Here is a 15,034-nt window from a genome sequence, read left to right as displayed (position 1 = left end):
GGTTGACAGGTACGTGAATTGGTCTGTAAGAAGGCACTGCTAAGGGGTTTACAGGTACGTGAATTGGTCTGTAAGAAAGCACTGATAAGCGGTTTACAGGTACGTGAATTGGTCTGTAAGAAGGCACTGCTAAGGGGTTGACAGGTACGTGATTTGGTCTGTAATAAAGCACTGATTAAGGGGTTGGCAGGTACGTGAATTGGTCTGTAAGAAGGCACTAATAAGGGGTTTACAGGTACGTGATTTGGTCTGTAATAAAGCACTGATTAAGGGGTTGGCAGGTACGTGAATTGGTCTGTAAGAAGGTACTGATAAGGGGTTTACAGGTACGTGAATTAGTCTGTAAGAAAGCACTGCTAAGGGGTTGACAGGTACGTGATTTGGTCTGTAATAAAGCACTGATTAAGGGGTTGGCAGGTACGTGAATTGGTCTGTAAGAAGGTACTGATAAGGGGTTGACAGGTACGTGAATTGGTCTGTAAGAAGGCACTGCTAAGGGGTTGACAGGTACGTGAATTGGTCTGTAATAAAGCACTGATAAGGGGTTTACAGGTACGTGAATTGGTCTGTAATAAAGCACTGCTAAGGGGTTTACAGGTACGTGAATTGGTCTGTAATAAAGCACTGATTAAGGGGTTGGCAGGTACGTGAATTGGTCTGTAAGAAGGTACTGATAAGGGGTTGACAGGTACGTGAATTGGTCTGTAATAAAGCACTGATAAGGGGTTTACAGGTACGTGAATTGTTCTGTAAGAAGGCACTGATAAGGGGTTTACAGGTACGTGAATTGGTCTGTAAGAAGGCACTGATAAGGGGTTTACAGGTACGTGAATTGGTCTGTAAGAAGGCACTGCTAAGGGGTTTACAGCTACGTGAATTGATCTGTAAGAAGCCACTGATTAAGGGGTCACGCCGGGGATCCCTCCCACACCTTCACGTTCCGAGCGGCGGCGGTGCCGCCGCCGTTGGCCAGGGCGCGGTCGACGACGAAGATGAGCTCGGGACAGGGGCCGGGTGCGAGCGCCGCCTCGCCGCGGTGGGCACGGGGCGGGCTGGTGGCGGTGGCGGCCGTGGGCTTGTCCCAGGGCTCCAGTAGTGCCGGGCTGAAGGCCAGCATCACCGCGGGCAGCAGCATCACGTCCCTGTACATGCCCCTCCGCAGCATGTTGTGCTGCGGATGGGAAATGGCGGAGGCACAGGGTCGTCGTTATAACAATGATACTGTTAGAATAACGATCATCATTGTAACAATACAACTGTTAGAATAATGAGTATCACGTTAATAACAGGAATCGGGGAGAAAAAAATAGTGAGAAAATCTAAAATATTATTTTACAATCATGACAAAACCCAACAATTAGTGCGTTTAAATTTTGATTTAAAGCTTTCGTGACTGCAGGGACTCATATTCTTGGTTCTTTCGGTAAAGTCACGTAGAAGGGAAACAATAAAATAATAAAAATATTAAAACAATAAATTTCTCACGACGTTTCGACTGCAACACAAGCAATCATCATCAGGTGTGAAAACCACGGCTAGAAAATTTTAATAAAGTGGCCACTTTTATCAATTTTTTCACACCTAATGATGATTGCTGGTGTTGCAATCGAAACGTCGTGAGAATTGTATTGTTTTATATTTTTATTATTTTATTGTTTCCCTTCTACCTGACTTTACCGAAAGAACCAAGAATATAATTAGTGCATTTGGTGTTGATTCATTCGTCGGCTTTCGCGGCCAGTATTGCGATGCACAATTCGTTTCTTTTTGGGTTAGACTGTCACTTTGGTACAACGTTATTATTGTTTTTACCCTAACCCTCCACCACCCGGCGACAGAGGAGCCAATCGAAGTGAGTTGTTTGCGTCACATGGGCGAACGCATCGGCCGATTTGGTTTGTCAGCGAAACCGGAAGAGGAGGATATATTTTTCTTAAGTGAGAGAAATGTTAACTTGCTCGTGAATTCTGGTGCGTTCATGTCACTGTTAAGACTAAAATGCAGGGCTTACTTGTGCCTGCAGCTAACCCTTGTATGTCAATGTTAAGACTAAAATGCAGGGCTTGTACCTGCACCTAACCCTTGTATGTCAATGTTAAGACTAGAATGCAGGCCTTACTTGTACCTGCACCTAACCCTTGTATGTCAATGTTAAGACTAAAATGCAGGGCTTGTACCTGCACCTAACCCTTGTATGTCAATGTTAAGACTAAAATGCAGGGCTTACTTGTGCCTACAGCTAACCCTTGTATGTCAATGTTAAGACTAAAATGCAGGGCTTGTACCTGAACCTAACCCTTGTATGTCACTGTTAAGACTAAAATGCAGGGCTTGTACCTGAACCTAACCCTTGTATGTCACTGTTAAGACTAAAATGCAGGGCTTACTTGTACCTGAACCTAACCCTTGTATGTCACTGTTAGGATTAACATGCAGGGCCTACTTGCACCTGCAGCTAACCCTTGTATGTCAATGTTAAGACTACAATGCAGGGCTTGTACCTGAACATAACCATTGTATTTCGATTTAAAGCTTTCGTTACTGCAATGATTCATCTTCTTTGGTTCTTTCGGTAAAGTCACGTAGAATGAGAATAAAACATTCTACGTGACTTTACCGAAAGAACCAAAGAAGATAACCCTTGTATGTCAATGTTAAGACTACAATGCAGGGCTTGTACCTGAACCTAACTCTTGTATGTCAATGTTAAGACTAAAATGCAGGGCTTACTTGCACCTGAACCTAACTCTTGTATGTCACTGTTAAGACTAAAATTCAGGGCTTGTACCTGAACCTAACCCTCGTATGTCACTGTTAAAACTAAAATGCAGGGCTTACTTGTACCTGAACCTAACCCTTGTATGTCAATGTTAAGACTCAAATGCAGGGCTTACTTACACCTGAACATAACTCTTGTATGTCACTGTTAAGACTAAAATGCAGGGCTTACTTGTACCTGAACCTAACCTTTGTATGTCAATGTTAAGACTAAAATGCAGGGCTTACTTGCACCTGAACCTAACTCTTGTATGTCACTGTTAAGACTAAAATGCAGGCCTTACTTGTACCTGAACCTAACCCTTGTATGTCAATGTTATGACTAAAATGCAGGGCTTGTACCTGAACCTAACCCTTGTATGTCAATGTTAAGACTAAAATGCAGGGCTTACTTGTACCTGAACCTAACCCTTGTATGTCACTGTTAAGACTAAAATGCAGGGCTTACTTGTACCTGCACCTAACCCTTGTATGTCAATGTTAAGACTAAAATGCAGGGCTTGTACCTGAACCTAACCCTTGTATGTCACTGTTAAGACTAAAATGCAGGGCTTGTACCTGAACCTAACCCTTGTATGTCACTGTTAAGACTTAAATGCAGGGCTTACTTGTACCTGAACCTAACTCTTGTATGTCACTGTTAAGACTAAAATGCAGGGCTTGTACCTGCACCTAACCCTTGTATGTCAATGTTAAGACTAGAATGCAGGCCTTACTTGTACCTGCACCTAACCCTTGTATGTCAATGTTAAGACTAAAATGCAGGGCTTGTACCTGCACCTAACCCTTGTATGTCAATGTTAAGACTAAAATGCAGGGCTTACTTGTACCTGCACCTAACCCTTTTATGTCAATGTTAAGACTAAAATGCAGGGCTTACTTGTACCTGCACCTAACTCTTGTATGTCACTGTTAAGACTAAAATGCAGGGCTTACTTGTACCTGAACCTAACCCTTGTATGTCAATGTTAAGACTAAAATGCAGGGCTTACTTGCACCTGAACCTAACTCTTGTATGTCACTGTTAAGACTAAAATGCAGGGCTTACTTGTACCTGAACCTAACCCTTGTATGTCAATGTTAAGACTAAAATGCAGGGCTTACTTGTACCTGAACCTAACCCTTGTATGTCACTGTTAAGACTAAAATGCAGGGCTTACTTGTACCTGCACCTAACCCTTGTATGTCAATGTTAAGACTAAAATGCAGGGCTTGTACCTGAACCTAACCCTTGTATGTCACTGTTAAGACTTAAATGCAGGGCTTACTTGTACCTGAACCTAACTCTTGTATGTCACTGTTAAGACTAAAATGCAGAGCTTGTACCTGCACCTAACCCTTGTATGTCAATGTTAAGACTTAAATGCAGGGCTTACTTGTACCTGCACCTAACCCTTTTCACATTAAAACCCGCAGTTTTATTTTATTTTACGACCGTTGAAACTCCCCGTTTGCCAGTTGTGCCAATATTTACTAAGGACCCTGCTGTTTCTGCACTCGTTCTCTGCACTATTGACGCTATTGTCTTGTCTGCTGCAGCTGCTGCTGCTGCTGCTGATTCTACTACCGCTGCTGTGTTCACGGGGGCACCACGGATCTCCAGTGTAAAACAAAAAAAGAACTGGGCAACTGGTGCCAAATGAGACCACCATCACCACCATCACCACCACCATCACCACCATCACCACCATCACCACCATCATCACCACCATCATCATCACCACCACCATCACCACCATCATCACCACCATCACCATCACTACCACCATCACCACCATCACCACCACCATCACCACCATCACCACCATCACCACCATCATCACCACCATCATCATCACCACCACCATCACCACCATCATCACCACCATCACCATCACTACCACCATCACCACCATCATCACCACCATCACCACCATCACCACCATCACCACCATCATCACCACCATCACCATCACTACCACCATCACCACCATCACCACCATCACCACCACCATCACCATCATGACCATCACCACCATCACCACCATCACCACCATCATCTCCATCATCATCACCACCACCATCACCACCATCACCATCATCATCTCCACCATCACCACCAGCATCATCACCACCACCATCACCATCATGACCACCACCATCACCACCATCACCATCATCACCACCACCATCATCACCACCACCATCACCATCATCACCACCATCACCACCATCATCACCACCACCATCACCATCATAACCACCATCACTACCATCATCACTACCACCATCACCACCATCACCATCAACAACAACAACCGCCATTCGCCACTAAGTGGCGGTGACGTCACCACGACGCTTGTGCCAGGCTATGTGCACCTTGAGGCCACGTGGAGTGTCGAACGCCCGCTGGCAGGAGGTCACGGGGCAGACCCAGGTGCCATGGGTCGACTGACTGAGATGACTGGCTGATGCACCACCTGTGCCCCCTACTGTGCCAACCTGCTGTGCTTTAGCCACCCGGCGCTCCGCTCGTTGTTGTGAGCGTTGCTCCTCCGCCCTCCGTTGTTGTTGGAGGGCGACTGCCTCCAACTGCCCAGTAGCGTCCTTCACGAGCCTCCTCCACAGAGGCCGATATTGACACCGCTGGTACCAGTCATCGGCAAGTCCACTCAGCTCCACGTCCTCCTGTATCACATCACTCCATCTCTTCTCTAGCCCGTGCCGCGCCCACTTAGCCCCGTCGATCCGGCCAAACAAAAGCTGTTTCGGCATGCGGTGGCTGGGCATGCGGGCTTCATGACCCAGCCATCGCAGCCTTGCCCGCCGGAGGAGCTCACCGATGGGACCTTGCCCAGATCTTTCAAGGATTTGTGAGCATCTCACACAATCCAGTCTGGTTAAACCCAGGATGGATCGTAGGCAGGCCAGCCTAAATGTTTCTAAGCGGCGAAGATGTTCCATTAGGGGGGTCCACGTTTCACAAGCGTAGAGAAGGGAGGGAATGACCGTGGCCGAGAAAACCTGAAGCTTAGTGCGGAGCGACAGACCAGGTAGCTTCCACGCAGCGTTACGCAACCGATGAAAAGATATTGCCGCTCGACTGATTCGGAGTGAGACCTCTGCTGTTAAACTGGAGCCGGTCATAAGCACACTTCCCAAGTATGGGAAACTCTCCAGTCTTTCCACAACTGCCCCATCACCGATTGGGAGTTGTGGGGGTGGAGTGTCCGATGGTGCAAAATACCCAGGCAGGTGCTTAGTTTTGGTGGGGCTGATGGTAAGGCCCCATATCTTAGTGCCACGCTCCAGTCTCAGCAGCAGCGTCTCCAACTCCTCCTCTGAATGAGCAGCTATTACCAAATCATCAGCATACATAACGTGGTTGACCAATAGGGAGCCATCCCTTGACCGCACCCGGGCATCGATGAGCCTCCCATTATATCTGTACCATATGGAGATTCCCCCGGTACAGCTATTGAAGGCTTCACGAACTACGTGGTCGAAATAGATGTTAAATAATGTGGGAGCCAGAGGACATCCCTGTCGCACCCCAAGGTGTACAGGGAAAGGCTCGGACTCCCGGCCACGTAGTTTTACCCGGGCCCGCTCACCATCATGAAGGTCCTTAATGATCGTGAGCAGAGGGTCAGGTACTCCAAAAGCACGAAGAACAACCCAGAGCCCAGGCCTATTGATGGTATCATAGGCCTTGACCAGGTCAATAAAGCGGAGATGTAGATCTTGCTGGAATTCCCTACACCATCATCACCACCATCACCACCATCACCACCACCATCACCATCACCACCACCATCACCACCATCATCATCACCACCATCACCACCATCACCACCACCATCACCACCACCATCACCACCATCACCACCATCACCACCATCATCTGTGTAACAAACCAAGTTCGGGACATCATCGATTTATCTGGCGGCTTAAGGGGGGGGGGGGGGGGGGAGGTTATGCCTTATTTTCAAAAACGCCGGATAATCACTACATCATTATTATTTTAGAGTAGCTTATTCTTGCACATTTTTGCTCAACATATGTCGAGGTGAAACAGGTTTTTTTTTGTGTTAGATTGCGTAGATATAAATACGTGGTTAAACCTGCCACCGCCAGACACAGCCAATTAGTAATGTTTAGGTATTGTTTGTATGTGGTTTTATTTGCGTCTTTTAAATGTGTTTACTGAATGAAATTGGTATAAATAAACATACAAATGCACAAAAATAATGAACATGTAAAACGTTAGTGTATTTACTGCACCGTACTTACAACCAGAATCTCGAAGACTCTGCATGGGGTGATGTACGTAGTAGTATCACTATGCTCTTTTTTCAACAACCACATGTTTGACGATCGCTGGACTGGTGTACAGCCTTTGGAGCGGTTTGGCAGGATCGGGCCGGGGACCACCGGATAACGTTGGAAACAGTCGGATAATCAATTTAAGACGTAGGGGTTTCGTGACCAATATCATCCAAAATATGGGTTTTCTGGGTGAGATCGCGTAAATATATAAATGTGCCGTTAAACCCGCCACCACCCGACACAGCCAATTGGTAAGGTTTGTCACTTAAACAGAACGTGCCAATTCGTTACTATTACATTACACCGGTGTGTTGGAGAGCAAATCTACATTGTAAATGTTGTGAATGTTGTGAATATGCTATCCAACACACCGGTGTGCTGTAACTAGTAACGAATTGGCACGTTCTGTTCATGTGACAAGCTTTTACTAATTGGCTGTGTTGGGTGGTGGTGGGTTTAACGACACATTTATATTCACGTGATATAACCCAAAATAAAAAAAACCTATAAGCCGGATAATCGACGATAAAACTGTCAACTCGTCGCTCAAATCCATACTCGATCGACAACTCGATTACAGTGGTAGGTGGTGGTGGTGCGGTGTGACGACACAAAGATAAAGATCCCCCGTATAGCCTTAACAGACTGTAGGGGCAAGTGCTGTTAGCGAGCACCTATGAAGGCCGGAACGGTACACAAGGGGGTGGGTGGCCGGCACCACGCCCGACCGCCTTAGTCTCCCCAGTGGCGATGTTTACACACTGCACCAGGTTCTCATTTTAGGCTGAGTCGACCTAGGGGAGGCCCGGGACCGGTTCAGATAATCGTCACTGGTGTTGGCAGTGAGCGGGAATCGAACCCGGGTCGCCAGGTTCATAGCGCAGCACGCTAACCGTGTGTGACGACGCACACACGCACGTCCCAGCGTGTGCGTGTGTGTGTGACGACACACACACGAACACACACACGCACGTGCCAGCGTGTGTGACGACACACACACACGAACACACACTCGCACGTGCCAGCGTGTGTGACGACACACACACACACACGAACACACACACGCACGTGCCAGCGTGTGCGTGTGTGTGTGACGACACACACACACGCACGTGCCAGCGTGTGTGACGACACACACACACACGAACACACACACGCACGTGCCAGCGTGTGCGCGCCGGCTTTCCGAACGCGTCGCTCTCACCAATTTTTCGGGGCAGTTTGCGTATCGGGAGAGCTTCGTCGAGTCCAGGTGCTGCGCGTACTCCCGGGCGCTCATCTCGCCGCGCTCCGTCAACACGTAGGGGGCGTTCGACTCTGCGGGTAACCAAACGACGCGGTGTGGGGGGGGGCACAACGGAACGGGGCACGCGGTGTTCGCTACGAAAGCACGTCATAACAACGGGGGGCGGGGGCGTTGTTATGACGTGGCATTCGCTATGACGCCACGTTGGGTGGGGGGGGCGTTGTTATGACGTGAGAATGCACCCTGTTGTTATACAGCACACACGCTAATTAATCATTACGCATGCTTACCCAGGAAAGCATCGCTCATGGCTTCTATTCAGGAGGGTCCTGTCAAGTTGTTGCAGTTGGGGACGATGATTATTGCGTACAACTCTACAAGGCATTTGCGGGTGGATTTTTTTCAAATTTGGACCACGAAGTCAAGATCTTGAACCCCGACCCTCCACCCCAACCACCCCAACCCCCACCCTTCACCCCCCAGTCCCCACCCTTCACCCCCACCTCCCCACCCTCTACTCCACCCACCAACCTCCACTGCAGTCCCCCACCCTCCACCCCAAACCCAACCACCCCCCCCACCCTCGCTCCCCCGCGGGTACCGCTGGGGTGGAGACGGATCCGGATGGGGATGCCCTCGGGCGACCGATCCAGCAGCGTGACGAAGACGGAGCGCGCCGTGGGGGCACAGGGCGCCGCGTCCACCCTCACGGGGTGACCGCTCACGCTGTCCACCCCTACGGACAGCAGGGTGGTGGTGGGGGGGGGGGGGGCAGAGGGCAAAGATGAAGCCAAAGACCCCCTCCCCCGACCCCCGTGTAGCCTCGGCTGTTGGGGCAGGTGATATATAGGTACGACATACTCTCAGATTAACATGATCGATTGTGGCTTACCTATACGGTTGGACCAAAGTTAGACCAAAGTTGGATCAACGTTGGTTGGACCAAAGTTAGACCAAAGTTGGACCAACGTTGGACCAACGTTGGTTGGACCAAAGTTAGACCAAAGTTAGACCAACGTTGGTTGGACCAAAGTTAGACCAAAGTTAGACCAAAGTTGGATCAACGTTGGTTGGACCAAAGTTAGACCAAAGTTAGACCAACGTTGGACCAACGTTGGTTGGACCAAAGTTAGACCAAAGTTAGACCAACGTTGGTTGGACCAAAGTTAGACCAAAGTTATACCAACGTTGGACCAACGTTGGTTGGACCAAAGTTAGACCAACGTTGGACCAACGTTGGTTGGACCAAAGTTAGACCAACGTTGGACCAACGTTGGTTGGACCAAAGTTAGACCAAAGTTGGACCAACGTTGAACCAACGTTGGTGGCGCCTGTAAAGAGGGCGGTGTCCGCGATGTACTCACCGGCCAATAGGCAGTGACCCCTCGCCTCCATGACGAAGCTAAAGTCGTCCACTGCGCAGATGCTGCCCTTGGTACGCCGAGGGGCTGGGAGCCCCGGGGTGCTCAGGTTCGTGCCGTCTCTACGCGGCATTCGCGGGAGATTCGCGGGGAATTATCATCGTCGTCGTCATCGTCGATTTCATTGTCATCATCTTGATCACCATCATCACCGTCACGGTCATCATTATCGTCATTATCGCCATCATCATTATCACTACCACCACCACCGCCACCATCATCGTCATCATCACCATTGCCGCCATCATCATCGTCATCACCGTCATCATTATTATCACCGTCATCATCACCTCCGACCCGATGGCTCTCGTCAAGGAGCGAGCAAACTTAAAATCTCGGCAATCGCGTTATAACAAATAATATATAATATAGTGGTAAAGCACAGCGAGATGCGTACGCAGGCCGAACAAAGACTGAGGCACGTGGGTAGCGTCTAGAAGTATCCAGCAGTATCCCAGTACCTTGTGCGATGTTACGCCTTGTTAAAAAATATGTGTTCCCTAATAGATTAATCGCTTAATAGCCAATTTGCGTTCTGAAAAGAACGCGCGGCGTTACAGAAGCACGGATGGTGCTTCTGAAATTTTTTTTTAATGTTTTGGTGGGCTTTACCTGGTAAGATTAAAAAAAATATACATAGTTTCGTTTTATTTGTATATTTCAAACGTGATTTGTTGACCTTTCCTATACTTTGAACTCCTATCTTGTTTTTTGTATATTTTGTCGTAACGTTCTGACCCCGTGCCCCTACCGGACATCTGTGAAAAAAAAATAACTTTATGGCTCATCGGATTCCTCCTGAAGTATAAATAAATATTCTGATGTCTGCTTGGCACCAAGTCCGACGTTACCCTGCAGAAACGCCCCGGCACGTCGCATCAAACCTACTTGGACATGGCTACAAAAAAAAGAAAAGAGCTTCATGGCTCTTCGAATTCCTCCGGTAACAAATAAGTGTTCTGACGATTGTGATTGACGATCCTGTGCAGGCAGGGCTCCCCCTCCTCCGCCTCACCCGTGGGGTGAGCCGGGCCGAGGGATGGGAGGGAGACCCACGCACACCGCCCGCCCGTCCCTGGAGGCCCTCAACTCGGCCATCATCCTCAGCGTGACGCAGACCCGACCCGATGGAGGCACCGGCGGTAGCGGGAAGGCGAGTGCACCTTCGGGCAGCACTGGGGGGTTTTGCGAGCGGTGACGGTGGTGGAACCGAGGTGTGGGGTGGGGGGGTGGAGAGAGTAGAGAGTAGGGGAAGAGATAAGGGGGGAGAGATAAGGGGCGAGTGAATGTAATTTTGATTTAAAGCTTTCGTGACTGCAGTGATTCATATTCTTGGTTCTTTCGGTAAAGTCACGTAGAAGGGAAACAATAAAATAATAGAAATATAAAAACAATAAAATTATCACGACGTTTCGACTGCAACACAAGCAATCATCATCAGGTGTGAAAACCACAGCAAGAAAATTTTTATTTTAATGTTTCCCTTCTACGTGACTTTACCGAAAGAACCAAGAATATTAATTTAATTCATCGTTGATATATCATCAAACCTGGAGCCCTCTGCGTTGCAAGGGCTGGCCAAAGCCGTGCGGTGGTGGTGATGGTGGTGGTGATGATCGTGGTGGTTGTGGTGGTGATGGTGGTGGTGATGGCTACGCCACAAAGGCAAAGATCCCCCGTCTAGCTTTAACAGACTTTCGGGGCAAGTGCTGTTGGTGAGTAGCACCTATGAAGGCCGGCACGGCACACGAGGGGGTGGGGTGACCAGCATCACGCCACACACAAAGACACAGTCACAACGCCTGTACGACGAACACACGTGTCAAGCCGTACGGTTCACCCCGTATTCTTGTACAGGAAAATTTAGTTTTCAGGTCCATACGTCACACAGCCGTTTCAATGCGGGCAAACATTTTTTTTTATGTTTGTGTCTATTTTTGTGTGTTTCTCCCTTGCGATGAGACTTTGCAGGATGAACGTCGAGATTTATAAGGACACGGGGTGACCAATCAGGTCTGAATTGGTCTGTAATAAGGTAGGGGGCACTGATAAGGGGTTGACATGTTTGTGAATTGGTCTGTAATAAGGTAGGGGGCACTGTTAAGGGGTTTACAGGTAGGAACCAATATTACTCTTTGGGTCTTTCGGTAAAGTCACGTAGGTAGAAAAAAAAATACTTTACCGAAAGAACCCAAGAGTATGGATTCCTGCAGTCACGAAAACTTCAAATCAAGATTGGTCCAATATTATCCATAACAGACGTCGTTGGGTTATATCGCGTGAATATAAGCGAGTCGTTAAAACCCGCCACGCGACACAGCCGATCAGTGAGGTTTATCGCGTCAACCAAACGTGGCCAATTCGTCACGCGCACATCACCCACCGGCGTGTTTCAGCGTGAACCCGCAACGCTGTCAATTGGATCCATAGCAGTCGGACAAAATTGTAAATTGTGGCCAACTGTTATGGATGCGGTGTTGTTATCGGCGAACGCGAGGGGGGGGGGGGGCGGGAGGGAGGGGTAAAACCATTGTCTGTAAAATGACGTTTCGAGGACACCCCCCCCCCACTCTCTCGGCACCAGTTTGGGTGCTGCTGCTGTTGCCGCTGAAGCTGCTGCTGCTACTCAGAGTGTTGCCTCTCCGAGCGCCTCCTCCACCTCCTCCACCTCCTGCGGGCCCCGCGACCTCGAGGAGCTGCGAGCTGACGGCGTGGCCGCCGCTCACGGCCTGCAGGCCGACGACGCTCCACGCGTCCCCATCACAGGGGTTGGTCGGGAGCAGCAGCAGCACTGCGTGGGGGGGGGGTGGGCGCGGAGGTAGAGGGAAGGAGGAGAGTGGGGAGGGGGAAGGAGGAGAGTGGGGAGGGGGAAGGAGGGAGGAGGAGGGGGAGAGTGGGGAGGAGGAAGGAGAAGGGAGGAATGGGGGTGGGGGAGGAGAAAGAGGAGGGTGAGGAGGAGGTAGGAAGGAGGGGGAAGGAAGATGAAGGAGGGAGGACGAATGGGAGAGGGGTGAAGGAGAAGTAGGGAAGAGGCCGAATCGCTCCACGTCAACACTGCCCATAGACTCAACACTGCCCATAGACTCAACACTGCCCATAGACTCAACACTACCCATAGACTCAACACTGCCCATAGACTCAACACTGCCCGTAGACTCAACACTGCACCATTGACTCACACTGCCCGCAGACTCAACACTGCCCATAGACTCTAAACACTGCCCATAGACTCAACACTGCCCGTAGACTCAACACTGCCCATAGACTCAGCACTGCACCATAGACTCAACACTGCCCATAGACTCAACACTGCACCATAGACTCAACACTGCCTGTAGACTCAACACTGCCCATAGACTCAACACTGCACCATAGACTCAACACTGCACCATAGACTCAACACTGCACCATAGACTCAACACTGCCCATAGACTCAACACTGCCCGTAGACTCAACACTGCACCATAGACTCAACACTGCCCGTAGACTCAACACTGCCCATAGACTCAACACTGCCCGTAGACTCACCACTGCCCATAGACTCAACACTGCCGATAGACTCAACACTACCCGTAGACTCTAACACTGCCCATTGACTCAACAATGGCCATAGCCTCAACACTGCACCATAGACTCAACACTGCCCACAGACTCAACACTGCCCATAGACTCAACACTGCCCATCGACTCAACATTGCACCATAGACTCAACACTGCCCGTAGACTCAGCACTGCCCGTAGACTTAACACTGCCCGCAGACTCAACACTGCCCATAGACTCAACACTGCCCATAGACTCAACACTGCCCGTAGACTCAACACTGCACCATTGACTCACACTGCCCGCAGACTCAACACTGCCCATAGACTCTAAACACTGCCCATAGACTCAACACTGCCCGTAGACTCAACACTGCCCATAAACTCAGCACTGCACCATAGACTCAACACTGCCCATAGACTCAACACTGCACCATAGACTCAACACTGCATGTAGACTCAACACTGCCCATAGACTCAACACTGCACCATAGACTCAACACTGCACCATAGACTCAACACTGCACCATAGACTCAACACTGCCCATAGACTCAACACTGCCCGTAGACTCAACACTGCACCATAGACTCAACACTGCCCGTAGACTCAACACTGCCCATAGACTCAACACTGCCCGTAGACTCACCACTGCCCATAGACTCAACACTGCCGATAGACTCAACACTACCCGTAGACTCTAACACTGCCCATAGACTCAACAATGGCCATAGCCTCAACACTGCACCATAGACTCAACACTGCCCACAGACTCAACACTGCCCATAGACTCAACACTGCCCATCGACTCAACATTGCACCATAGACTCAACACTGCCCGTAGACTCAGCACTGCCCGTAGACTTAACACTGCCCGCAGACTCAACACTGCCCATAGACTCAACACTGCACCATAGACTCAACACTGCACCATAGACTCAACACTACCCATAGACTCAACACTGCCCGTAGACTGTAAACACAACCACGGTCCCACCCCACCCTCGGCGCTCCTCTCCGCCTCGTTGCTGTAGTCGAGGTTCACGATCGCCTCGGCCGCCAGCCCCTTGACGCGCGCCATCACGCGGCACGAGCGCAGCTGAAGGGGCCGCAGAGAAGCGGCGTCCACCACCTCGGCCATGACGAGATCACCTCGTCCACACCCTGCGGGGGACGATCGACATCACCATCGTTGCCATCATTATTGCCGTCACCACGACCACCATCATTATCATTATCGCCATCACCGACATACGACATAAACACCACCATCACCGCCGTTATCGTCATCACCACCACTACCATCATCAGCACCACTGCCACCATCAACACTACCAACAGCATCGCCATCATCGCCATCATCACTACCACCATCACCATCACCACCACCACCATCATCACCATCACCATCATCACCACGACCATCTCTTCCACCTCTACCACCATCATCACCATTACCACCATCATTTTCACCACTACCACCATCACCATCATCACCTCTACCACCACCATCATCACCATCACCATCATCACCACTACCACCTCTTCCACCTCTACCACCATCATCACCATTACCACCATCATTCTCACCACTACCACCATCACCACCATCATCACCACTACCACCTCTACCACCATTCTCACCACCACCAACCATCACCACCACCGCCACCTTTACCACTACCACAATCAAAGGACATAGAGGTTTTTTTTTTGGGGGGGGGGGGGGTATCGCGTAGATAT

At 49.7% G+C, this 15,034-nt stretch overlaps 1 protein-coding gene across 1 annotated transcript; it reads right to left on the bottom strand.

Annotated features, from left to right (window-relative positions):
• Window positions 1-776: 776 nt before the first annotated feature.
• On the bottom strand, window positions 777-9,191 carry LOC142905603 (von Willebrand factor A domain-containing protein 5B1-like). The gene is made up of 4 exons (XM_076052233.1): window positions 9,131-9,191; window positions 8,934-9,068; window positions 8,291-8,403; window positions 777-1,171 (listed from the first exon to the last, which is right to left on the bottom strand). The coding sequence occupies exons 1-4, from the start codon at window positions 9,189-9,191 to the stop codon at window positions 908-910; spliced, it is 573 nt and encodes a 190-aa protein (XP_075908348.1). The 3' UTR covers window positions 777-907.
• Window positions 9,192-15,034: the final 5,843 nt, after the last annotated feature.

Source organism: Petromyzon marinus, chromosome 55 (assembly GCF_048934315.1).
Source record: "Petromyzon marinus isolate PM22_M1 ecotype Great Lakes invasive population chromosome 55, UKy_Petmar_22M1.pri1.0, whole genome shotgun sequence".
Lineage (NCBI taxonomy): Eukaryota > Metazoa > Chordata > Hyperoartia > Petromyzontiformes > Petromyzontidae > Petromyzon > Petromyzon marinus.
The sequence above is the reverse complement of the archived record's forward strand: the minus strand, read 5'-3'. Positions and strand labels throughout refer to the sequence as shown.